Below are 23,572 nucleotides of genomic sequence, written 5' to 3' on the forward strand. Positions count from 1 at the left end.
CTCTCACACACACACAGTGTTAATAGCTTATTGTGGACTGACAGCACTGCATTGATCTGTTAGTGTTTTTTGGTCAGCAGGAGGTTTGAAAACTGTTCAGGGAAAAGAGCTTCGTCTGGTTTCTGGAGAACAAACAAACACAGCATTTCATTTCCCCGAAGAAAAGTCAAGCTTAGGAAAAACTGACCACTTATTTTACAAAGTAAATCTGGTGTGTGCCTAAAAAACATTTGGCCTTATGAGTCATTTTATGTCCCTTGTGTAAAAAACATTCTTTGTAAGAAATAAATCATAAGTGATTCATTTCTGAGACAGAATTACAAGCCACATGAGTCAAGATTACTAGCATTCAGCGCTGGAGGTCTTTTTAAAATGCAACAACAAGCCTGTATTGTCACACTAAGAGGAATATTTATACATCAATGTCATCTTATTTAGCCGACACACTGATGAGACCTCAGGCACAAAGAAAGGCTGTAGCATAGTTTGGCAGGTTACTGTTGCTATACCCCACAGGTGCCCAGATGGCCCATATGTATCTGTGTTGAGTAATCAGCCAAAATACGAAGGACAATATTGACTCATCCATCCAACGTGTGGCTTTAAGAAGGGTAACGCTGCATGTACACCTGCCAGGGTGTCCACACAGAAATTACCTGATACAACTGTTGATGTAATGTTTTTTAATAGAGTACAAAGCCTGTATTTGCCATTGAATGGCAGCCCATTGTGTGTGAGGACACACAGGTGCATAAAACAATAGTATCCTATCAGATGAATGCAGGGTCTTTGCAGATTTACATTTATTTCACCTATTACTGTTTTTTACACCTTGATAAAATTTGTGAAAAGGTTGGACAAATCAAGTCCAGTTATGATCCTTTGAATGAAGGTTGTGCACATCTATAAGCTATCAAATATTTGCAAATTTGAATGAAGTTTAATGGGTTAAAAATGTATGTAGCTTGTGAAATGCTCATATGCAAATTTGTCTCTCAGAAAGCCTACATGATCTGCATTTGTGCCTTTTGTTAGTTTTGTGCAACCAAATGCAAAAAAATGTGTATTTTCTTCCAGTGTTTATAACTGGCTGACATGGTTCCTCCTGGTGGTTCAGACCCTGGGGGTGCTTCAGGGGTTTTCTAGTGAAACTGTACTCACGTTTCTGGTGGGATCTTCATCTGGCCTTCGACCATCAGGCACAGCGAGCTGGAGAGGATAATCCACAGCAGCATCATCAGCCTCCCTTGGTGCGGCCCACTTCTTTCCGGCTTTCTGGCATTCCCAGTGTTTCCCCAGCTCCAGCGGTTCATCCCTGCAGCTGCTGCAATCTGCATCAGTCCAGCGATTGTTGCACGCTGGCCCCCCGAGAGAAAAGGATGAAATTAGGACAGCGCAAAGTGAGATTACACATGCTCAGGTCACAGTGCAAACAGAAGAGGGAAGTGTTACAGGTGTAATGAAGTAGCTGTGACTGTCATGTCACTGGGTAAAAACCCTGACCTTTTTGTTCAGTGTGCAATGCTGTATGCTAGTTTTGTCCATTTTGTTTTTGTAAGCATGTTTGCTCTGGATAGGAATTAGGTTAGTGATGATGACTGTAAATGAAAATGTGTTGCAGATTGACATTACATGTTCATAATGAAACACTTACTACACATTATAGATACTGACGGGATTCAGATTTGTCGAAGCACAACATTACCAATCAAGATCCTTTAAATAGTTCATCTTCAGAATTCTACATTTTTTTAGATAAGAAAACCATGTCTGTGCATGTGGTAAAACTACAAATTCAACTAATTCTTCTCCTTAAGAAATACCAAATTTAATCTACTTTTGGACAGCTTTTTGGGCCAGATGGACATCATCTCTCTAATTTTGGAATTACATTTGTCAGACAAGAGGGAACTCTAACACACACGTTTCTGTCTGGGAAAATACAGATCATGCTCAGCCCTAAAAGGCAACACTTTTTGTCGACTTGCCTGGTAAAGTAAGCGTTACGGAACTGTAAACGTCCAATCCACAGCCTTCTGAAATACATTCATGTGTACTTCAAATCCTGAGACTGTCCAGACACTTTAAGACTGAGCAGTCTACAATATAAAATTATCCATAGTGTTATGTAGACAATCTGTAACAGTCCGAGACTTGCTCAGGTGAGGGACATCCAGCGACAGAGAGAGGATATCATCCTAAAAGCAGCCACAGATTTAGGTCTCTAGGTGGCTTCTAGGAATTATTCCGAGAACCCACAATCTTTAAGTGGAAAGACTTTTGTTGTTTTCCTGTGTGACCAAAAGATTGAAACTATCCCATGTGCTGTCCAGAAAAACAGGTTGCTAATTTCAAAGAAACACAAGCTGGAGCCAAAAAGTAGGTTGCAGGAAGATTAAAATACTTCCTCAAGTCATTTCAGGTGTCACCGGAGATTATTCTCTAAGTCATGTTGTCAAACTATTCCTTTGAGGCATGTGGGTCTGGAGAGTAAGTTCAAATATGACTGATAACAAATAAAATGGATAAAAAGTGTCTGACTGATGATTTGATGTCAGCTGAACTGGATACAACGGTGTACAAAAGAGTCTAGAAAGCTCTTGTCTCCGGTGTCAAAGGTCACTTCTGCACACCAGGAGTCACAACAGAATCTCGCCATATTCCTACACCTCCCTCTTCACGCCTCTTAATCCTATTTCTACTCCTCCTATCATCCACTTCTCGCCCCCCATGCTCCCGCTCTTGGATCTACGGGATGCTGGGGAAAAAAAAAAAAAAGGAGAGCGATGATTGCAAAGACTTGGGACGTCCTGGAGCACTTCACAAGAGTTCCCTCCTCAGGCAGCGTGGTATTCCCAGACTGGACACACACACATACATATATTCCCAAAAGGATTCCTGCTGCAATTAGGTTTTTCTGCCGTCCATTCTGCTGACCTCATGGATCCAAAAACCAAAATCACGCAGCGCTAGGAGATGAATGCGCTGCCGGACGGAGAGTAAGACGGATGGAGTGATGGATGGATGGAGAGATAGAGGGACTTCCTCTCTCTCCAGCGGATCTCTTCCTGCTCTGTAGGACCAGTTTATACCATAATCCAGGCAGGATTAAACCCCTCCTCCCTCCATCCCTCCTTTTCTCTCTCCATCCCTCTGGCTCTCTCTCTCTCTAACACACACACACATAAACACCAACACTATCTCTTTCTCTTGCCTTTATCTTTTCTCTAATGCTCTTTGACCTACTGTCTTTCTAGTCTTGCTTTTTTTTCTTCCTACTTGTGTTTCTCTCCGTCTTTCACCTCTTCATCATCCTCATCAGGCTTTTCCTCACCTACTTTTTCTCTCTTCTTCTTTCTATTTCTTTTATTTTGCTTTATCTTTCTCTATGGATAGAGGAAAAGGTGGCTGTCGTATGAATTCAGTGTCTGTCATGAAAGAGGAGTGAGGTGAAAGACAGAAATGAGGAGGAGAGAAAAAGGAGCAAAAAGAAGATGGGAGAAAAATGGGTAATCGAGGATGGGAGGAAGAAGAGAGTGAAGAGAGAAAGAGAAAAGAAAAGGAACAAGAATAGCCTGGTTGTATAGGATACATCTAAAAACAACTTGTAGTGGCAGGGAATCCTGTGAATTGTGGAGGTTTGACTGATACAAGTTTCTAATTTAAACAGATTGAGACATCTAGTGGACTGTCATTGCCTTGCCGCACACACACACACACACACACACACACACACACACACACACACACACACACACACACACACACACACACACGGTACTGCAACACTGACTGAACACTAACTTAGACATTAGCACAGTCACTTTAAGTGCCTTTGTTACTAGACATGTGTTTTATGTGTTTACATAGTTTTAATTTCTATCATGCTTTTACATGTGTGTTTACAAACTGTTAATATTCAGTCTTAAATGTTTTATTTATTTTAATTTGATATGCTTTAATGGTTATTTCATTATCCTCACATTGGTGTTTTTATTTAATAATTTCTATTGTTCTTGCTATAATATTCTAATATTTTATTTTCTGTTAAGCACTTTGAATTGCCCTGGGTATGAAATTAGCTATAGATATATATAAAGTTGTCTTGCCTAAAAACTCAGTAAATTCGACTTATATTACATATAAAATTTACTGCATCTAGTTCTTTTCTTATTTAAGAAAACTGAAGTTGCGTCAGTTACATGTCTGAAGACAATTGTGACCATGAATTGATCTGATAATTAATTTTACCTAAAGAGAGGTTTAAATGTTCTGTTGATCTCCGTGGATCTGCCTACACAACACTTGTATAGACCTGGAAAAAATGAAATTAGAAATTAATTAGAAATTATGCTTGTTGTGAAGGATGAATCATCTGGCCGTATGACTTTTTCCACTATTCAGATGGCCATCTGCATCACTTCACTGCACCTCTAACTGCTGCAAACCAAATTTTTCAGGTACATTCAATCTCACTGGCTTCATCCTGCAGACTGAAAAAATACTGTGGACTTTTCTGATGCATATTTTTAGCCAATCTGGCATTGTAGAAAGGTTGGCCAGCTGAGCAAAATTTTACATTTTACATTACAGGCCAATTTTTTCCCTCACTAGTGACCTTTGAATTATAAACTGTACACACAATTAGAATTATAGCTAAAAGTATGGCTTTAGACATTTAGTCTTGCTGATGTTTACATCAGTCTCTAATCTGTCTCAATACACAGGCCAAAGGACATTTTGAACCATACAAGAGCTACGACAGAGACATGATGTTGAAATGACATCTAAAGCTCAGGTGGGGTTGTCTCCTGCTGGGAGCACCATTAACTAAATATCAAGGACACACACAGACAGATCTGCACAAACACAGCCATGCACATGCACTAATACACATATCAGACACACACAACCAGTAAATAGCTAACATTCCCAGATATGTCTTTGCACACACATACCAGTAAGCATGTGCACACACACGCACATAGAAAAACATCTGCTCACTTATGGAAATGAAAATACAGTGAAAGAATCTGGCACACAAAGCAGTAATGCTGCAGAAAACGCAGAAAGAGCTCGGATTAATAACATAAACAGTTAAGAGACTAACTGTGACATATACACACATACGCGCACACACACACACACACACACACACACACACACACACACACGTGTACATGTATATCCATGCACACACACCAGCAGTGTGTAACAGCTGCAGGACTCCTCCTCCCCCACTGACCCAGATCACTGATGAAGGGGATGAACTCTTAGTCCTCCCCCCAACATGGATGAACTCTTGATTTTTCTATCAAGAAAAGTGGAATTTCACTTAAAAATAAAGTAAGAAGAAGAATTTTTAAAGCCCAGCAACCACCACTCCACAAATCCAAGTAAGAGGCATATAAATAAACACTAAATTCTTAAAAATTTGAAAATTGCACATTGTGCCTCCTTGTCCTTCCTCCTTGCCTGGTGCATGCTGGGATTGCATCAAGTGGGGAGTGAAAATGAAGGAGTGAATTTCAAATGGTTTATTCCCAAAATAGATGTCCAGCAGAACAATTATTTACAATGGCATCTTTAGCCAGATCTGGTTGCTGCTTGGTAAAAATCCTTAAGTACAGTGAATAATTGTAACAAATTCTTCATAGTCCAGTAACTGAATGTCTTAGTACAGCAGTGGTAGTCTGATAATCACACTGAACTGCCATGTAGTTTCACTTCTATTTGAATTGATGAAGAGTAAAACCAATAAATCACCACTTCAAAAACACAAGGTTTAACAAAACAATATTTAAGTTCTGTCTACATTTGCAACCTGCACTAAAATCAGAACCAAAGTGAGGTTGGAGGTTTTTTTTCTCTTCTTTTTGCCTGTAATTTAGCCTCATTTATCCAGTCCGGTCACACCTTTGGTTTTATAGCATTCCAGCCTTTTCTTTTCCTATACTAATGTATATTTTACCTCTAATTTATGTATTTTTCCAATTAATTCATGTTAAAGTCTCCAGTATTTTGTCATTTTTACATGTGTATTCCATTTTTTATCACATAAACAAAGAAAATGTTAATATATTTAACTATGATATTCAAACATCACGTAGCACCACTGTAGCATAAAGTGCCAGAAAACCCTCTGAGCAGTGTCACTCACCTGTGCATCTGCAGAGCCAAATTATGGCTCAAACTCCCCAAGTTTTAGTTTGGCAGCTCCGAGGTCTGAGTACAGGAAACTGAAAAAAAAAACGATAAGAAGAATGTTTCTTAAAATGCAGGTTTGAACTCAGGATAACTCTTATGTATGGACAAAGATTAAAAGATAATAAAAAATAAATGAAACCAAAACCAAAAAAACAATTACAAAAATGTTAGTACTCAACTCTTGGACTTCCAAAGAGAAACAAGATACTGCAGACAACCTCACGACATCCTCCATCTGAGATTACAGCGGCAGCAAAAGTGATTCCAACTCACTGTACAAACTGAAGACCCCGCCTCTCTGGCCATGGACACACACACACACACACACACACACACACACACACACACACACACACACATCAACCACAAGTCATTGATTAGTCTAAGCCAGCGCTAATAGTCAGCCCTTACTTTTAGCTCCATCAGCTAAACCAATGGTCTGGAACCTCTGAGTCTCTGAGGAAACAATGTGTGTGTTTTTGTGTGTGTGTGATTCCTAAAAATACAAGAAGATTTTGAGGTCTTAACTATATGATAATTGTAATAATAACAGTATGAAGTTGCTATGGCATTCTCAAATATACATTTTTGTCTGTCTTCTTTGTATAACAGCATGTGCTACTGTAATGTTAATTACGATGTATGACACCATGACGTTGGCCTCGGACAGGAAGCAGGAAGGAAGGAAGGGACGGAGGGAGAGGCAGCCAAATCGCCCCCCCACTACAACAAAAAAGGGGGCAGTAGACTGACTGGCCTCCGATCACTTCACACTGTTTCCTACCAGTGTTCCCAGCTGTTATTAGGGAGCCATTAACAGCACTGATGACAACAACACTAATTAATAAAAACGTGCTTACTGAAATACGAGTTTGTCATGCACAGAAAACCAAGAAACATGTTGTCTGTCCATTTCCCCACAATGAGAAGAAAACATGAAGCAAACAATTGGCTTAAGTAGAAAAAAAACAAGTAAAAACAACAAATAAAAATGTGATTATTTCTATTATTTTATTACATAACTGTTCCCAAAGGGTCAAGAATGAGCTTCTGTGCTCCAGCATCTTTCTTAGTGGAATATTTGTTGAAGACATTCTGTAGTTTTCATCAGAATATTAATAAGTGAGGAAAAGTAGATCAAAATAAAAAGGATACACATATTTCTTGAATTGGTGTTGCCACAATGTCTGTAGTAAAGGCAGTTTTGTAGTGATTGAAGAAAGTTTTAAGCACATAGATGATCTGTGTGGATCTATTCAGTGATGACGCAGTGATGTCAGTCCCAAAGATTTAATTTCAAAGACTGATTAATAACAAAATAATTCAATACATTTCCCTAACTTATACCCAGACTTCTTACAAATTAGATTCCTTTCTTCCACTTTGCTGTTTTTTTCGTTCTCTTTTGTTTGATTCATAGCTCGGAGGGGTTCAGTGCTTTGCTCACAGACACTTTTGAAACTTTCTATCCTATCCTATCTTTGAGCACTTCAAGGACTTCTCATCCATACTGAGGTTTAAAAGGAAACAGGAAAAAACTCTCACCACAAGGTCCATTTAGTCGCTGCTTCATCTGCTGAGGAAGATCATGTGATTTGATCGACAAAAGCTACTAAATGGTGCATTGAGTTTGTTGTCTCAGCTGGGTAGAAAATGTTTTCTAAGGCTATCAGGTCGCCTGCCCTCTCCTCTTTAATTCTGTTACAAATGTGAAAGCTCCATCTTCTGTCAATTTAACACCTAAGTGTCAGCACTCGGCTTCATGGTCTGTGCTGTGTGCTCAGTCAAGTGCAACAAACACAGGGAGCAATTTAATATTGGAAAAACTAATGTTGTATAAAGACTATTGGAGTTAATTGGGCAAGGTCTTTCAATACTGCTGGGTGTGTAAAAACTAGTTGATTAATCGCTGTTGAGATTATGTTACACTATTGATTCTGGCACAAAAAACAGCACAATGATGTGACGTTAAAGCAATAATGAGTGTACCTTTACTATGATCAGCGCTACTTGCGACTGCATACATCTTGAAAAATAATGCCAATCATAAAACCATTCAGCCATGCAAATCCATACAGGGAAACAGAAAACACAGTAAACAATAACGGAGGCAGTTTGAGAAGATTTAATATCCAATTAAAATATATTCCAGTTTATGCAAGAGCAAAACATTCCTGACAAAAAGAAATTAAACTTGTGTAGAAATGTTTCCATTAACATTCCAATGTCTGATAATATTTTTAAATGACAATGCATTTTTTTTTAAAAAAAGGATTATGGATGATATCTTTTGAATTAGAAGTAAAAAAAAAAACAGCAAATAACTGTAGATGCGTTGTATAACAATGAATGATAATCTATATTTTAGCTGTAGATTTAACTGTAACATTACATGCTGGTTATTTGCACTGTGAGAACGATACATTTTGCTTCTTGAGTACAAAAATAGGAAAAAAATATTCTGTTTTTCTCTGAAATGTATTTTCTGCTGTTTTTGTGTTCTCTCAGGCAGCTACTGTAAAGACTGGGTCTGTATGAGTGTAGCACATGAGCTAAACACAAACTGCAAACCCTGATTCTGACAAAATTAAACATTTTACAGACTGACTTCTCTGTTGTACTGAGGGTGAAAGGGCTTTTTATACAGAACATGTAGCATGACAGTGTCTTGGAAATGTGCTGCATCCTGGCTTAGAAAAACACCTGTGAAGTCTGAATCAGAAAGATTTATGTGCCTTCTTTGTTGCCTTTTTTTAAAATCTCTATTTAACCAAGCCATCATTTACTCAACTGGATTCACCATCAATAAAACTTGTCATATAATCATTCACTTGAAGACAAAGTGTCTGATCAATACATTGTCTTACCTGAGGGGGGATTTGTGTAAATTGTTTTGTTTGGCAGGGAGAATATTCAGGAACTGTGACATGAATACAAAATCATTACATTTTCTATTACAACAGCAGCTCTGCCAGAAAAAAGTGGGCTAAACAGCTATGTTTCAGTGGGATAAACCGTTGTCAATAGTTTTACTTTACTGTAAATCATGAAATCCCTTTTGATGATCAGAAAAAAAAAATCCTGACTGGAATATTTAACCTTTAAAGCTGTTCAATGATATCCACTGTCAATTTGCCACTAAGTAAAAACACAGGTCCACCTCTGAACTAGCTCACTGTGAGGTAGTGCAGGTTGACAATCTCCTGTAGTTTCCTTGTTTTTTCAAGTTGGATGGATACCATGTCATTTTGAATTCTTTATAATAATAAAAAATATCCAAAAATGGCAGAAAAAGACCAACAAAGCACTACTAAATGTAAAAAGTGCTGTGGAAGAAACTGTTTTTCTCTCTTAAAGGACCAGTGTGTAAGATTTAGTGGAATCTATTGGCAGAAATGGAATATAACATTCATAAGTATGTTTTCATTAGTGTATATACACCTGAAACTAAGAATCACTTTGTTTTCGTTACCTTAGAATGAGCCCTTTATATCTACATAGGGGTCCTCTTCCACGGAGCCCACAATGTTTCTACAGTGGCCAAGAACAGACAAACCAGGGAGGTTATCAGTTGGTTGCAATCTGCAATCTCACCGCTAGATGTCCCTAAATCCTACACACTGGTCCTTTAAAACACTGAGACACACTTATGTGGCTTGAAAAGCCGCCAGTTAGCATAGTTAGCATTACATATTAAAAATAAGAGAATATACTGTAGCCTGCTGCAGGCTAACTCATCCTTGTGAACAACTTGCATCCGTTTCATGTTGACAAGCCTAGTCGCAACATTCAGTTAACTAAAATACAGACCAAAGAAAAAAGACAATTTCAAAATGACAAGGTATCATTTCAATCATTTTAAAAGCATTTGGATAGTAAAATATACTTATAAATTCTTTCGTAAGCAAATCAATAAGAACTTAATTTAAAAGAACTGTCTATTTTAAATCCAACACATTCCGACAACATTCAAACATACTTTTCCAAATGTACAGAAAACAAAACATGTTTAACATGTTTTACATTTCATTTTATAAATCAAGCCAGTTTGAGCACGTCTTTCATCACTAGTTCTTAGACTAGGAAGACTTTTTTTGTTTGTTAAAGCCCAGTGGGCTCGCTGGTGTTTGACAATTGTGAAGGAGCAAATAAAACTAATTAAAAATCAAATAAAATGCTACATGGCTACACTTGGTGAAAACAAATAGTGCAGGTTACTACTAAATTCAAACTACTTGGAAAAGCATATTTTGTCTTCACTGACAGCGAACTAGAATATACTGTGGGCTAGATTTTCACCTTAACTACAGGTAAAGTCAAGACTGTATGATTGTGCCACATTCGTTCCAAAAATAAGTGGTTATAAGTTTCGAGAGATGGGACTAACAAGGGAGTCTAGGATAAGAGGACGTTGTTTCACAGGCTAAAAAAATACTGTAATTTTGATATGAGAACAAACACATTTATAAGTTGTCATTACAGCTTTTTTTTTGCAACTAGAGAAACCTGGTTTATAGTGAAAACAGTCAGGCTGACTGGCTGTGGTCTAAGTCTGTGGGGAGATTCCGAGGAGGAAGTGGCACATCCATATTAGGTGTAAGAATGAGACTCGCTGCTCTGGAGAGGGTGTATGCACAGACAGAGGGTGTGAAGAGTCATCAGTACTTGCTGCTGGAGTTGTTAGTAAAGCGGCTGATGTAAGCTTCATAGATGGTGTCCAGGAATGAGCTGTCAGTCTGAAATACATCGCAGAGAACATCACATATTATATTAATGACACAAGCTGCAGCTGGGTAGACTGCCCATTCCATGTCTGGCATTTTTAAATGTCACAATATAAGCCACCTCTGACTGTCTGTCATGTTTTATCTACATGTTTTAGTATTTGTTATTAATTTTACCTGGACCAGATGCAGCAGGGTGGCTTGGAGCTGGCTTTTGGACAGAACTCGGATCTCCTTCTGCAGCGGGGGTCTGGACAGGGTTGAGGGGGCAGGGCTGCTGTCCTGGGCAACCGCTGACAACCCGCCACTAGACTTTGAGTGAATGAATACGCTGGGAGAGAGGAGCAGGGTTGGGGCCACGGTGGCTGGTATTCGCTGGGGGGAGATGACCTTGACAGGCAAGATAGTTATTAGTACTCCTTCAAAGCTGTTCACAGTATTTAGGGATGAGTGTCAACACTTTTGTTATGTCTATATTCATGCACACTTCTGATTTGATTTTTCCCACAACAAAAAATACAAATACCATATTACTTTACAACTCTATAAGAGATCAATAGCTATTATTTATTATCAATTTTTCATCAGATTCAGCACCATAACAATGAAAAGGAATACAAATAGTAAAGGAGTCAAATGCCACTGCTAACAGTGTACACAATGCTTACTTGAAACTGCAGTGCAGCTTTTTGACCTGCTGTGGTCTGGTTTGGGCCTAAAGTTGAGCCAGCACCTTCATTTTGAGTGGGCCCCAGGAATCGAGGGGCCAGCACTGGGCCGAGCCGAGGGGAATCATGGGAAGCCAGGTTTTGTTCTTGCTGGACCAGCTGGAGCTTTTGGAGGAGTTCGTGGGGTGACACCACACCAGGCATCTGGGAAGACAGACCTAACGAGACAGAATGAGGGACCCGATGATTAGAACTATTTTATATGGACTGTAAAACCAAAGCAATAACCTGAGAGAAGCTCAAACGCTTCCTAGAGCTGAGAGAGAGGAAGTGTAGTGTGGTGATAATTCTCTGTGGGTCATTACGAGCAAATCCTCTCATATACAAATCATCATGTGATCCGTTGACAATATTAGGATACTGATTACAGCTGCTGTAAGCATTTTCAGGTATAGTAACGTGTTTCGTACCTTGTGTAGGATGAAGACCTTGGTCATTGGACACCTGAGATGGCAGCAAACCTGGCACAGCAGAGGAAAACATAATTTATTGACTGATGGAATAGCTATTTCTTCTAATTACAATATATTTATAATTATGATTTATATACTACAACTCTTTTTACATATTAGTGGAAAGGTGTATGTGGGACACTTGTAGTTTTTGGCATCATACTGATAGCATAAAAAATTACCCACCTGTTCCCTGTGCGGTTGAAGCTGATTGGCTGTGCTGGGCTTCTGGTTGAGGCTTAGGTAGGCTGAAAAACAGCTGCTGACTTTGTTGCGCTTGAAGGTGGGAACATAACACAGAATCCACTATTATGGGCTGGGCGGAGAGAAGGGGGTTCTGCTGCAGAGGAGGGGGGATGGAGCAACAAGGAGGAGCAACAGAGAAGGAGGTGGAGGTGGGAGGAGGTGGCTGGGTTTGGAAAAGTCTCTTGATTGGGTCGGGTTGAAGCTGTTGCTGTTGATGGTGATGATGGCGGTGCTGTTGGTGATGGTAAAGATGATGATGGTGGTGGTGATGCTCCAGGGGCACCCCGTTGTCACACAGCCTGTTCTCCGGGGACTCAGACACAGTCTGAAGGACTCCTCCGATCCCCCCGGCGTCTCTCTGTACTGGCATGAGCTTCTGGATGGCTGGGCAGTGCTGCTGCTGGTTCTGCTGTTGCTGATGGGCAGCAGTGGAACTCTGCAGCACGCCCCCGACAACATCTGAACACCCAGATGCCACACTTCGGCCAGATCCCAATGTGGTATCGTAGGTCAGCGTGCGGGCAACAGGTGGGCGGGCGACTTTCCCTGTTGATGAACCCGTCCCAGAGGCAGCCAATGGAGAGACTGGCTCAGGTTTGGGTGAGTGGAGATGTTGAGAGCCGAACAGAGTGGCCAGAGAGAGAGACTTGGGCTCAGCACCTTCACTGTCCTGAAAGGAACAATCAGAGAAGAGAGAGGGAAGGAGAGCAGCAAGTATGAGAAGACAGAACAAGGGGAACCAACTATGTTGCAGTTAATTCTGAAGTATTTTTAAACAAATCAGGCTAACTGCAAATGTCTTTAAAGGCCAATGTACTGAATAAAACACTGGACTTAAATAGGAAGTGGGTGTGGGTGTTTTACCTGAGTGTTCGGTTTAACAGGTATTGGTTTGATCAGGTTGGGGTTTCCGTAAAGAACACTGCTGCCGCCAATCTCCTTTGGCTCTGAAGTAGACTTCTCCTGAGTAGAGACATAAAGGGAGAGAACAAAACAGAGAAATGTGAAGCAAGGAAAATGAGATAGAGGGGGAGACAATAAGTGACTTTTTTATTATATTTTCCCCCCAAAAAAGCCTTCAGGATCTTTGGTATGTCCTACCTTGTCATACTCTGTGTGTGCTTTGGTCAGCATCTGGATGATATCTACTGCCTTCCCTTCACTTCCTCCTCCTCCTCCTCCTCCTCCTCCTCCTCCGCCTCCTACTCTTCCTCCTCCTCCTCCTCTTACTACTCCTCCTCCTCCTCCTCCTCCTCCTGCTGGGGACAGCCAACCACCCTGAGACTGAGCCAGGACCTGCTCCTGCTGAGTCAAACTGCGCACAAACAATATTCCATGTAACTACACCCACGTTTTTTCAGAAATTTGTGCAAATCATAGTGACAAGCTGTAAAGTGTAGTACATATTTCCAGTTAAAACTATTACTTTATCTTTAAACCTATAAATCCCAGATGCAGAACCGTTAATGTCCACAAGTACTCTCTGTCATGTCATTGAATATGCGTTTTCTTTAAGTACTATATAAATAGAGCTCACAGTTATGCAAGTACTTACATTTTCATCCTCTGGGCAATGCGTTGACAGTCCTGCTTATCGTAGAACCAAATCCCATGGATAACCACTGGAGGAGTGGAGAAGAGGGGGACAGAAAGGGGTTGGGGGCAGGGTGAGAAATAGAAGTGAACTTTTGAACATGTTTCATAAACAAAGATTGCAACAGAGGTCTTGGTCTACAGTAATGTCCCAGTCGATGCTATAAATCAAGTTAGCTGGTAAAATAATGACAGTGCTAATGAAAGAAGTAATTCTGAGACACTCCAGCCACTAAGGTCAACAGACAACAAAATGAGCTTACTGACCTGCCATACTCCTACAATCAAATGAATGCACAGCAATGCTGCAGTGCAATTCTGCTGCTATGACATCAGTGCCCAACAGACATGTAAACGGTTTATTATTAGCCCCGCTGGGTCTAAAACCAGGGTTTAAAATGAGTCATTTCCCAGCCAGGCCAATGGGAAAAGTAGCCAGTAGTGACATTATACAGTGAAACATGGGCCTCAGGGGTCTCCTGAACTACATAAACATGATCAACAAGGGAGGAAAAAGGCAACACTAACACACATTTGTCATAGGATTACACAGCAGTAAGTTAGTAGGTTGCTTTACATTACACAGTGAGTGACTCATTTCACTGTTATCATTTGAATTTCCCCCTAAAAGCATATTGAACGAACTAGTATTGCAGAGCTGTAGCAGTCCTTTAACCATTTCATGCACTCAAACAAGACTTGGAGTGGAACTGTGTGACAATGTTCAATACAATACCAATAAGACACTTGAATTGCAGAACCAATACTAAAACTAGGGCTGAAACTAATGATTATTTTCAATATCAATTAATTCACTAATTATAAACTCAATTAATTCATTCATTGTTTTATCTATGAAATGTCAGAAAATAATTAAAATGCTTATCACAATGTCCCGATCCAAAAGAGACATATTGAAATGTCTTGTTTTGTTTGACCAACAGCTTAAAAAAAATGTTTACAAAAATAAACAACAGAAAAAGCCACCAAATTTTTGTCATTTTTTGCTCAGACAACAACTTAAATGATTAATCAATTATCAAAATGGCAATTGTCCAATCAATTAATCAACAAATCCTTTAAGTTCTAACTAAAACAAAATAATACCTGACCTTTTTGAGAAATGCAAATATATTTCTACAAAACTTTTTTATCCCTTTAAGAAAAAAAGCGAGACTTGTCAAATATTATATTTGTTCTACATTTAAGCAGCCATAATTTTCATCAGAAACTGTCTGATCACAGATAAAGACTACAAAGGAGATTTCAGAATGTATCAAAATGTTTTGAGGTTCGATACCAAGACAGCCCTAAAAGACAGTAAGACATCATTTGACACCTCAACACACACACAGAGAAAAGATAAGGCCGATGCTCAAAAAAGAAAAGTGATAAAGACACGAGAAAGTTTTTACAAAAGGAGGGAAAAAAACACTTATGAATGAAGTGGAGAGGCAGGACTTAAAGCAAGACGGGAAAGAGGGTGAAGGGTAGAAACAGAGTGCAAAGTGAGGTCTAAATAGTGCACAGCGTTACCACCATAGTCCTATCAGAGACACACACACCCACACGTTCATACACAAACAGGCATATACACACACAAATACTTGGCTACAAGCCACTGAGGTCAGTAATGATGCAGGGAATAGACAGAGAGGGAGAGGCAGAGACACATACAGTACGAACACACACACAAACACAGAGAGTTCAGATGAGCCTGGGAAAATCGGTCCTGTACCAAATAAGTAACTGCAGTGGGAGACTGTCTGGTGGAGCCAGAGCCACTTAGTGCTCACTAGGGATGAGACTGTTTGAAGGAGACAGAGAGACAAACAGTCGTAGTCAGAGAGCTGGAAAAATTGAAGGGGAAAAATGAATGAGAAGGATAAGATATAAGAAGAAGTGAGGTGTGTGTGTGTGAGAGGAGATTATGAACAAGTCCATCGGAAAAGAAAATTCAAAGAGCTCTTCAGGTGTCAGAACACAGAGACTGAGCTTTGTCGGTGAATGAAAAATCTTCAACGGAAGAGACGGCTGGACAAGAAACGGTCTCTCTGACCAGTATGCTGCCCTGGCTCAACCCCACAAAAAGAAAGATGCGGTAGAAGAAGAAAACGAAACACGAAGAGGACAAGATAAAATGCCTTCAAGGTGTTATTGATAGAGATTATCACAGCATCTGAATCTGTCTTGTTCTGCCAAAAGTCCCAACCTCAACAAGACAGAAAACCCCCAGAGAGAGCGAGTGTGTGTGTGTGTGTGTGAGAGAGAGAGAAAGAGAGAGAGAGAGAGGGTGGGAGGAGGACTACAATAAGTAGCACCAATGAAGAAGTGAGTGGTCACAAGGTTAAGCTTTAGAGAGATAGAAAAAAGAGAAAAGGGGCTCAAGTCAACAACACTGGAGACTGAGAGAAAAAGAGAGTGAGAGAGGAGAGAGAGAGAGAGAGAGAGAGGGGGGCATCTCCATTTTCTGAAAATAGCAGAAATCCTAACCAAGTGAACTGGGAACTCCACCAAACGGTCACATGGGGAGATAGCTTCACCAGGATCTGAGACCACTATGAGGAGGAGTGATGACTTGAAAAGCGTGAGCGATGTCGATGTGTCGTTTTTGAATATAACGACCTATCATAGGCGTTTCGGAAATTTCAATTATAACCGGTCCAGTAAAGTCTGTAAGTGATCCAGGACTTTTGCTGTGTGGTCCTTTCAAATCCTCTGTGACAGCGTCAAATCAGCCAAACACGTGTAATGTCGGCTCTAGACCCACAGTAACTCTCTGACGGGACTCCAGTGGGATTTGGATGCTTTAAAAGACTTTTTTTTTTTTTTTAAATTTTCGTATGCTTTTTTCCATATATTTTCTGCTCTTCTTCTTCGTCTTTACTCCGTTGGGACTTTGCTGGTCAAAGACATTTTTTAGTTAAATCTGATTTACATGGTTTTGCTGAACTTGCACAGCAACACTGTATTCTATAAAAGGTTTAAATGTGCTTTGGCATTACAGTCACTGTTTGTAGCTGTAACCCAAACGACACTACTGGGACTTGTCTACTCAAAGACTACTTTTGATGGGTTTTTTTTTTAGTTTTAGTATAGTTAGAAATCCAGACTTGTGTGTAAGCAGCACTGTTGCCCGAGATGGATTAGGTGTGCTTTTACCGCAGTATGTGATCAGCTTTGTGGCTAGAGCTCCCGGCATTAGTTATGACTAACAGTGTTGATATTCTTTCAGCCTGTATTTAGTTTGCTGGAAGTTTGTCATGTGTAGTTGCTCTAACTGTAACACGCATCCATACTTGTTGTCTGAGAAGAACCATCCCTTCTTCTGTTTGTAGGAATGGAATTGATGACATTAGAGGAAAGTATATTGAGATTTACACCTACTCTCATTTAAGAAGACATTACTATAGTTGTTACAGCTTTATGCCTTCCTCCTAAGGCCTACATGCAGGTACATTTGAATTCAACAGAGTGAGATATTTTACAAGTGACGTCCGGTTCTAAGGAAGCACAACTGCTGTGACTGGTGGATGAGCAAAGGACTTTTACACAGTGCTCCATATACCAGTGGTTCACCATCCTTTGCTTCTGAGGAAGAAAATCTTACCAGAGGAACTGACTCATCACCTTTATTGAATCTTCTGCTGGAGAAGACGTTACTGGAACTGCGATTTGAAGTGCTAGAGAGACTCAACTACTACTAGACTACAAGATTACTGAGAGATTGGTGGAGCCATGCTGCGAGGCCTGTTTCAAAGGAAACCTAAACATGAGAGACTGGAGGAGGAACCAGAGGTCAGATTCAAAGGCCTGCTGGTGTCAGAGACAGAACTGGGATATACATATGTCCGACCAGGAGGTAAGACTATACACACCAGCTAAACTCACACCATCATCTGCATTAAACGTAATCCAAAATCAAAACAGGAGTATCGTAAATAAATCATAGGTGGTGTCAAATAAAGTATAATCCAAAATCTGCATGAGTCAGAATCAATTATCAAAATGTCATTCACCAACACTACCAAGGTTAGGGGGTTGACTCCTGTGTAGATAAATGGGTCAACCGAAACACTGCAAGGTACTGGAGGTGCTTCTAGGGAGGAATGTAAAAAGCTTCCTATCGGTTTCTCTGCGCTGAGATGTTTGCCAGAGGAATAACGACTTGCTTCGCTGAATCTTTCCTTGTTCTGTGGTATATCTCCACTGTTTATTTTTAGCCCGGGGTGCCACTTTGTGCCAACTGCCATTCCAGGAAGTTACAGCAGCACTGAGAGCTACATGTTTGTCTAATGATAAGATTCCACGACCCCTCCGCGCAGAGGTCACTACACACTGGGACTGGCAGCATTACCAACAGCCTGAGGTCTAAATAGTCTGAGGGTTCAGATGTTAGCCAGTGAAAGAAACAACTTCACTGAGCTGAGCTGCATTCCTATTCATACAGTTTTCTGGAAAAGATCTCTCCACACAACACCATCATCCGCTAAACACTCAATGAATGTCACCTTACACTGCCAGTACTTGGGAGGCTTGACATTTTGAGGTCTCTCTCAGCATATGAGGCGCCACTTCTCTGATTATACACATACTGTTTTGTTAGCTTAACTCATACTTGTCACATACCTGCATGCTAGAAAATCCATTATGGGTCCTAGTAAATTACAGCAGCTACGTTGATAAAAATCAGTTTCATTATAACCATACTTCATCTCTCCTTATTTGGGTGTTTTATTATCCGTCTTCAATCAGTGTAATCAGCTGGAGCCACTGACTATTAGGTTTGCTATGTACCCAACCTCTCTTTACTAACATAACTCCTGCTCATATTTCTTTTTTATCAGAGGAAATAGTCATGAACTGTGAGATTACTGGTTTTATGGAATTTTAAATTTCTTTCCTGACCAGGACAAGCTGCTCACTTCAAATGTATTCCCCGTACTGATGCTCTGACCACATCCGTGAACGTGGTATAAAAAGGTATAAAGAGGTCAAAAGGGAAAGTTTATGTCACACACATAATTTCACTGATCCTTCAGGATGTTTAATACTGGCTGTGTTGAATAAGTGTCAGTAAGAGTAATGAAGTACTACAGTGAGGGGATCAAAGACGGCGTAAGGAATCCACTGGTATCTAAACACAGCATTCCACCTGCCTCTTACTGAGCCTGATGGAGAGTGTGAGATGGAGGGAGGTCTATGTGTGTCAGCGGCTCCTGAGTGACTGTGTGTGTATATGTGTTTATATTATCAGTAACTGTTGTGGTGTATCTAATCTCTGCTGGCTGGTTGTGTAGTGCTGTCAGGCTCTTGTCCCAAAGGTACACTCTGTAAAGTGTGTGAGTGTGTGTGTGTTTGTGAGCCAGATGTAGGTCTCAGAGGGAGACGGGTTGATGAAACTGAAGACACCAGAATGCCTCTCCTCCTTACTGTATATGGAGCTACTGGTTCTTGCTAAAATGAACAGCATGCTATTTACTTTGTTCAATTGCTGCCCAAATGTCCCTCTCTCTCTATCTGCTTATGTAACTGCCTCTTTGTTGTCATTACAATGTTATCCAGCCATCATATTGATATCAGATCTTCAAAATCACATGAATGTGGTCAGGTATGGATTCTGTAGTGTGACATGTCAAAAGCTGATGAATAGACATGAATATCTTGAATTAGATCTACAAGAATTGATGAAAATAAGAAGCAGAGCTCTTTTCTATTTTGCACCGTCTATATAAATGACTTCCTCATTCTTTTTCACTACCTACTTCTATGGTACACAGTACAGCAACATACTAAAGACTCTCTTTTTGGCATCAGCCTGCATTTTTGTCTATGTTTCTTCTGGTTAGACTGTTTTCCTCCCCGTCTCGCTTGTTTTCTCTCTTTTCCTGTTTATCTTTGACTCTGTCTTTTAATAAGTCTGTCTCACTGTGTCTGACAGCTACTTGTAAAACTATTCAGACTCTTAAAATTATTTAGTCTAGGAGTATCTACTCCCAGTATCTCAGCCATCTATGTCTGTACAGTCTTCTACCAAGTGACTGTTTGTTCTCTAATTCTAGTGTTACTAATCCCTGCATAAACAAGGTTTTTCACATTTAAAAAAAATCTGTTGCAAATTTAATTTAGTAAGCAACACTAGAAGTGGCTGGGCAGTAAAACTGTCAGCTAAGATATATCACTCTGCCGCTGATAGTTATGATTCAATAAATATCACACTAAAACTAGGACTTTAGTATGTGCACCGACACATACCTTGTACATACTCAACAGATGCTGAGGTGTTTAGAACAAAATGTGTCAGAGGTCGTCAACAATAATTAATAACAGGCAGACATAAGAAGTGTGTCTGTGTGCATCTGTGTGTTTTTCTCCTTACGTCGTGCATTGCGATAAAGCAGGAAAGGGTCCTGGAGTTGGAAGTCCAAGTCTTTGGTGATCGGCTCTGTCAGGTTCTCCATGCTGAGTCTGTTCATAATGGTGAAACCATGTCTGGGAGATGCCAGCCTGAAATGCAAAAAATGAGTCATATGAGCCACTTCAGCTATGTAATATCCTGTGTCATGGTATATTACAAAGAAAGACCGGCTAAAAAGTAGAATATTAAAGTAAGCTAAAGAAATTCGTTACCACAGGAGAATAGAAAAACCTTATACAGCCTATTCACATTCATCAAAGCTGTAGTTTGAATAAGCCTGTTAGAGAGCTTTACTGGATTTCTCACCTATCATATTATACTATCATTATTAAACCACATGGGCATTAAAAATCGTAACAAACTCCTGCAACAACTTAATTACCTTGTGTAGATAAAAAGGGTACCTTCCACCTCCGTTTTCTCCTGAAAAACACACAAAATAACAGCAAAAACCAAAGTAAGAAAGCAAGAATGAAAACATGTAGTAATTGGTCAGCATCATCTCTTTCAGGATTAATTATTGTATTGTGTCATGCTGCACTTAGGCCTATGTGTAAAACATGTTATTATCTGTTTTAAGGTTAGACTGGCCACACGCACACAAGCCAAATCATGTTCCCTGATATTTTCATGAAATAAACCCTCCCAAAAATTATGTATAAAACGAGACAACTTTGTGAAATTTGGCTGTCTCCCGAGGAGCCCAGATTGAGAAGAATGTGTTGATATGAACTGTATGAAGCTAACTTACGGGGTACAAGTTATCTCTATATTATCTTGAAGTATAATATTCTATGGAATCATATAATAAAGAAATTACACGCTTCCATTGTTATGGAAAATAATAATTTAGACCGTAAACCACCATATCTATCTACGCTAACTTACAACTACAACTGTTGTAGTTAAATCTGTGTAATGCGCGCCTACCGGGGAGGAAGACGAAGCTAAGCTATGTTAGCACAGGATACCCTTAACCAAGTTCAGGCTTACCCACTCATTTGTCCTGTTGTTGTAAGTATACAGAGCGACTTGGCTTGCCACGTCCACAATGTTATTGATGTATGGGTCTTGTCGCTGCAGAGCAGCCAGACTTATGTCCAGTCCTTTAGCGGCGAGGCAGCTGCTGCTACCTGCAGAAGTCGCTGTCATTGTTCCCTATGGAGAAGTTAGCTCGCTACTTAGCTTCAGCAGCTAACGAGTCACAGGAAGAAGAGATAAAAACATAAACTATCAACAAGGGTAAAAAGACAGTTAAACCGAATACAACACAGCAGCCTGTTTGGTCAAAGACGACTGGCAAATCAAAAAAATTAAAGAGTTATCGAGCTCTAACTGCCAGGAGTGAGTTTGTCAACGGCCATGTTTAATCAGAGAGATGTAAACAAGCAGACATGACTGGTTGAGCAGCAGGAGCTGAGATATCAGCCTTATCAATCAACTTGGAAAAATCGATGAGGATATTTTACAGCAAGCGGCAGGAATTTTCAGTATAAATATGGTAAAACTATAAGTTATATCGGCAGCTGCAACTTTATTTAAATTACATTTTTTAATTTGATTGCTTTTATCGCCATTGCTTTGAGTATTTATTTTGTTTTTTGTATTTCAGCTTTTCCCATTTACACAAATATGATGATGGGCTGAAATTCTTCCCATACAAATAAGCATATGATGTCTCTTTTTGTCATTCACCCCTGTACATATTTGACTACACTGATGCCGATTGATGTTTCCCAATACACAGTTACATTCCCTCTTAAAGGCGCTAGGGGGCGTTAAAGTTATGGATAAAACACAACCACCCCTGATCTATGTATTTACTGCATTTACTAAGTTGGAGTTGAAAGCCAGAACAAAGATGCTTATGTGTGTTTATAGGGATCTCTCATATGTTGAGTTTTGTGACACAAACTCCCAGTTGATACACATACAAATATTCTTCTTTTTGATGTTTTTAATAGGGTCTATCTTTGTGCAATGACAAGAGAATCACTGGTATTTACATTTGAGGTAAAAGTTCCTTTAAAAAACAACTCAAACCCACCATTCAGGAAATATTTCTACTTTTATTTCTGCTGAAGCATATCCATTCTCATTTTCATACATGAAAAAGACTATTACTATGATTTTATCAGTTTTGTGTGACTGCATGTCATTTTCCATCTATTTGGTAATGGGTGATAAAGGAGGGGGCACACAGGGAGCTGCAGCATTTTTTGGGTGGGAATTTACACAGTATAAAGTACCTTGTTTACGGGCCCAGTTAAGGTGATGTTTAGCACGGTGAAAAGTTCACAATGGCCAGGTAAAATTTTCAGCATGTGCAAAGCTTTAAAGTGGTAATGTTTTGATTTTCAACAAGGGTGCTGCTGTCCTCATAACGCTACTGTGCAAAGCCTTATTCTTCTTGTTCATAGCTTTATTCAAATACAGTATAATGCATCAGCTCCATTGTCCAAAAATGAGATATATCCTTCCTGTTCCTGAAAACTGATACACAAGTACGGGACAGAAACTGATACAGAAGCAGGAAACAGGAACAGGATATGTAGGTCTGTATGGTCTTGAAATCTATATCATCATCACACCATATCAGTCGGATCACCTGACAGTGAGTCCTCAGTTCTACATATCCTGCTCTATTGCAAGTGCCATTCATCACTTGAGGAGGGTACTTCAGAGCACCTCTTCAAGTTGGCATATGTAAACGCTTTTTCATTCTATGTGTATTTATAATAGATTACACACTGTATAATCACTGAAGCAATAAGACTTACAACCATTGATAAAAATGATAAAGAAATCACTATATCCCCTGTGTTTAACATTATATATATATATACATTATGCACTCCTTCTTTCCTCTGCAGCATATACACTTGTTTTTAGTAATTAGATTTATACGCAACTGTCACAAGTTAGAGATGTACTACCGCTGATGTGCATCCATCAACAGCCATGTCAGAGTGCCCTTGACACAAAACAATGAACATCCAACTGCTCACTTAATTTAAGCAGCACTGGATAAAAAGCATCTGCTTGAAATGCTTGAAACGCAAAAGTGCCACTATGCCACTGCTGTCCACAACTTCCTCTTCAATATGAATGAAGCAGCTACAAGTAACACCTGTCTCCCCATTTGCATGAAAATAGTTGCTTTGTAATGCAGTGTGGGGCCTATTTGTCTCTGGACAAGTATGT

General features: G+C 39.8%; 2 protein-coding genes across 2 annotated transcripts in view; both read right to left on the reverse strand.

Annotated features, from left to right (window-relative positions):
• The window catches only part of cacna2d4a (calcium channel, voltage-dependent, alpha 2/delta subunit 4a), an 89,656-nt gene extending 88,418 nt beyond the window's left edge, over nucleotides 1-1,238 (reverse strand). Inside the window, exon 1 of the mRNA XM_042403009.1 lies at nucleotides 1,162-1,238. Coding sequence (XP_042258943.1) covers nucleotides 1,162-1,238 — 77 coding nt within the window. The remainder of the gene's footprint in view (nucleotides 1-1,161) is intronic.
• Nucleotides 1,239-9,654: 8,416 nt separating this feature from the next.
• Nucleotides 9,655-21,775, reverse strand: dcp1b (decapping mRNA 1B). The gene is made up of 11 exons (XM_042402968.1): nucleotides 21,362-21,775; nucleotides 20,751-20,791; nucleotides 20,330-20,457; nucleotides 13,913-13,979; nucleotides 13,459-13,672; nucleotides 13,222-13,320; nucleotides 12,298-13,027; nucleotides 12,070-12,120; nucleotides 11,600-11,817; nucleotides 11,109-11,321; nucleotides 9,655-10,943 (listed from the first exon to the last, which is right to left on the reverse strand). Exons 1-11 carry the CDS (start codon nucleotides 21,518-21,520, stop codon nucleotides 10,866-10,868), a joined length of 1,998 nt encoding a protein of 665 aa, XP_042258902.1. The 5' UTR covers nucleotides 21,521-21,775; the 3' UTR covers nucleotides 9,655-10,865.
• Nucleotides 21,776-23,572: the final 1,797 nt, after the last annotated feature.

The sequence above is a fragment of the Thunnus maccoyii genome, chromosome 23 (assembly GCF_910596095.1).
Source record: "Thunnus maccoyii chromosome 23, fThuMac1.1, whole genome shotgun sequence".
NCBI classification, from domain to species: Eukaryota; Metazoa; Chordata; class Actinopteri; order Scombriformes; family Scombridae; genus Thunnus; species Thunnus maccoyii.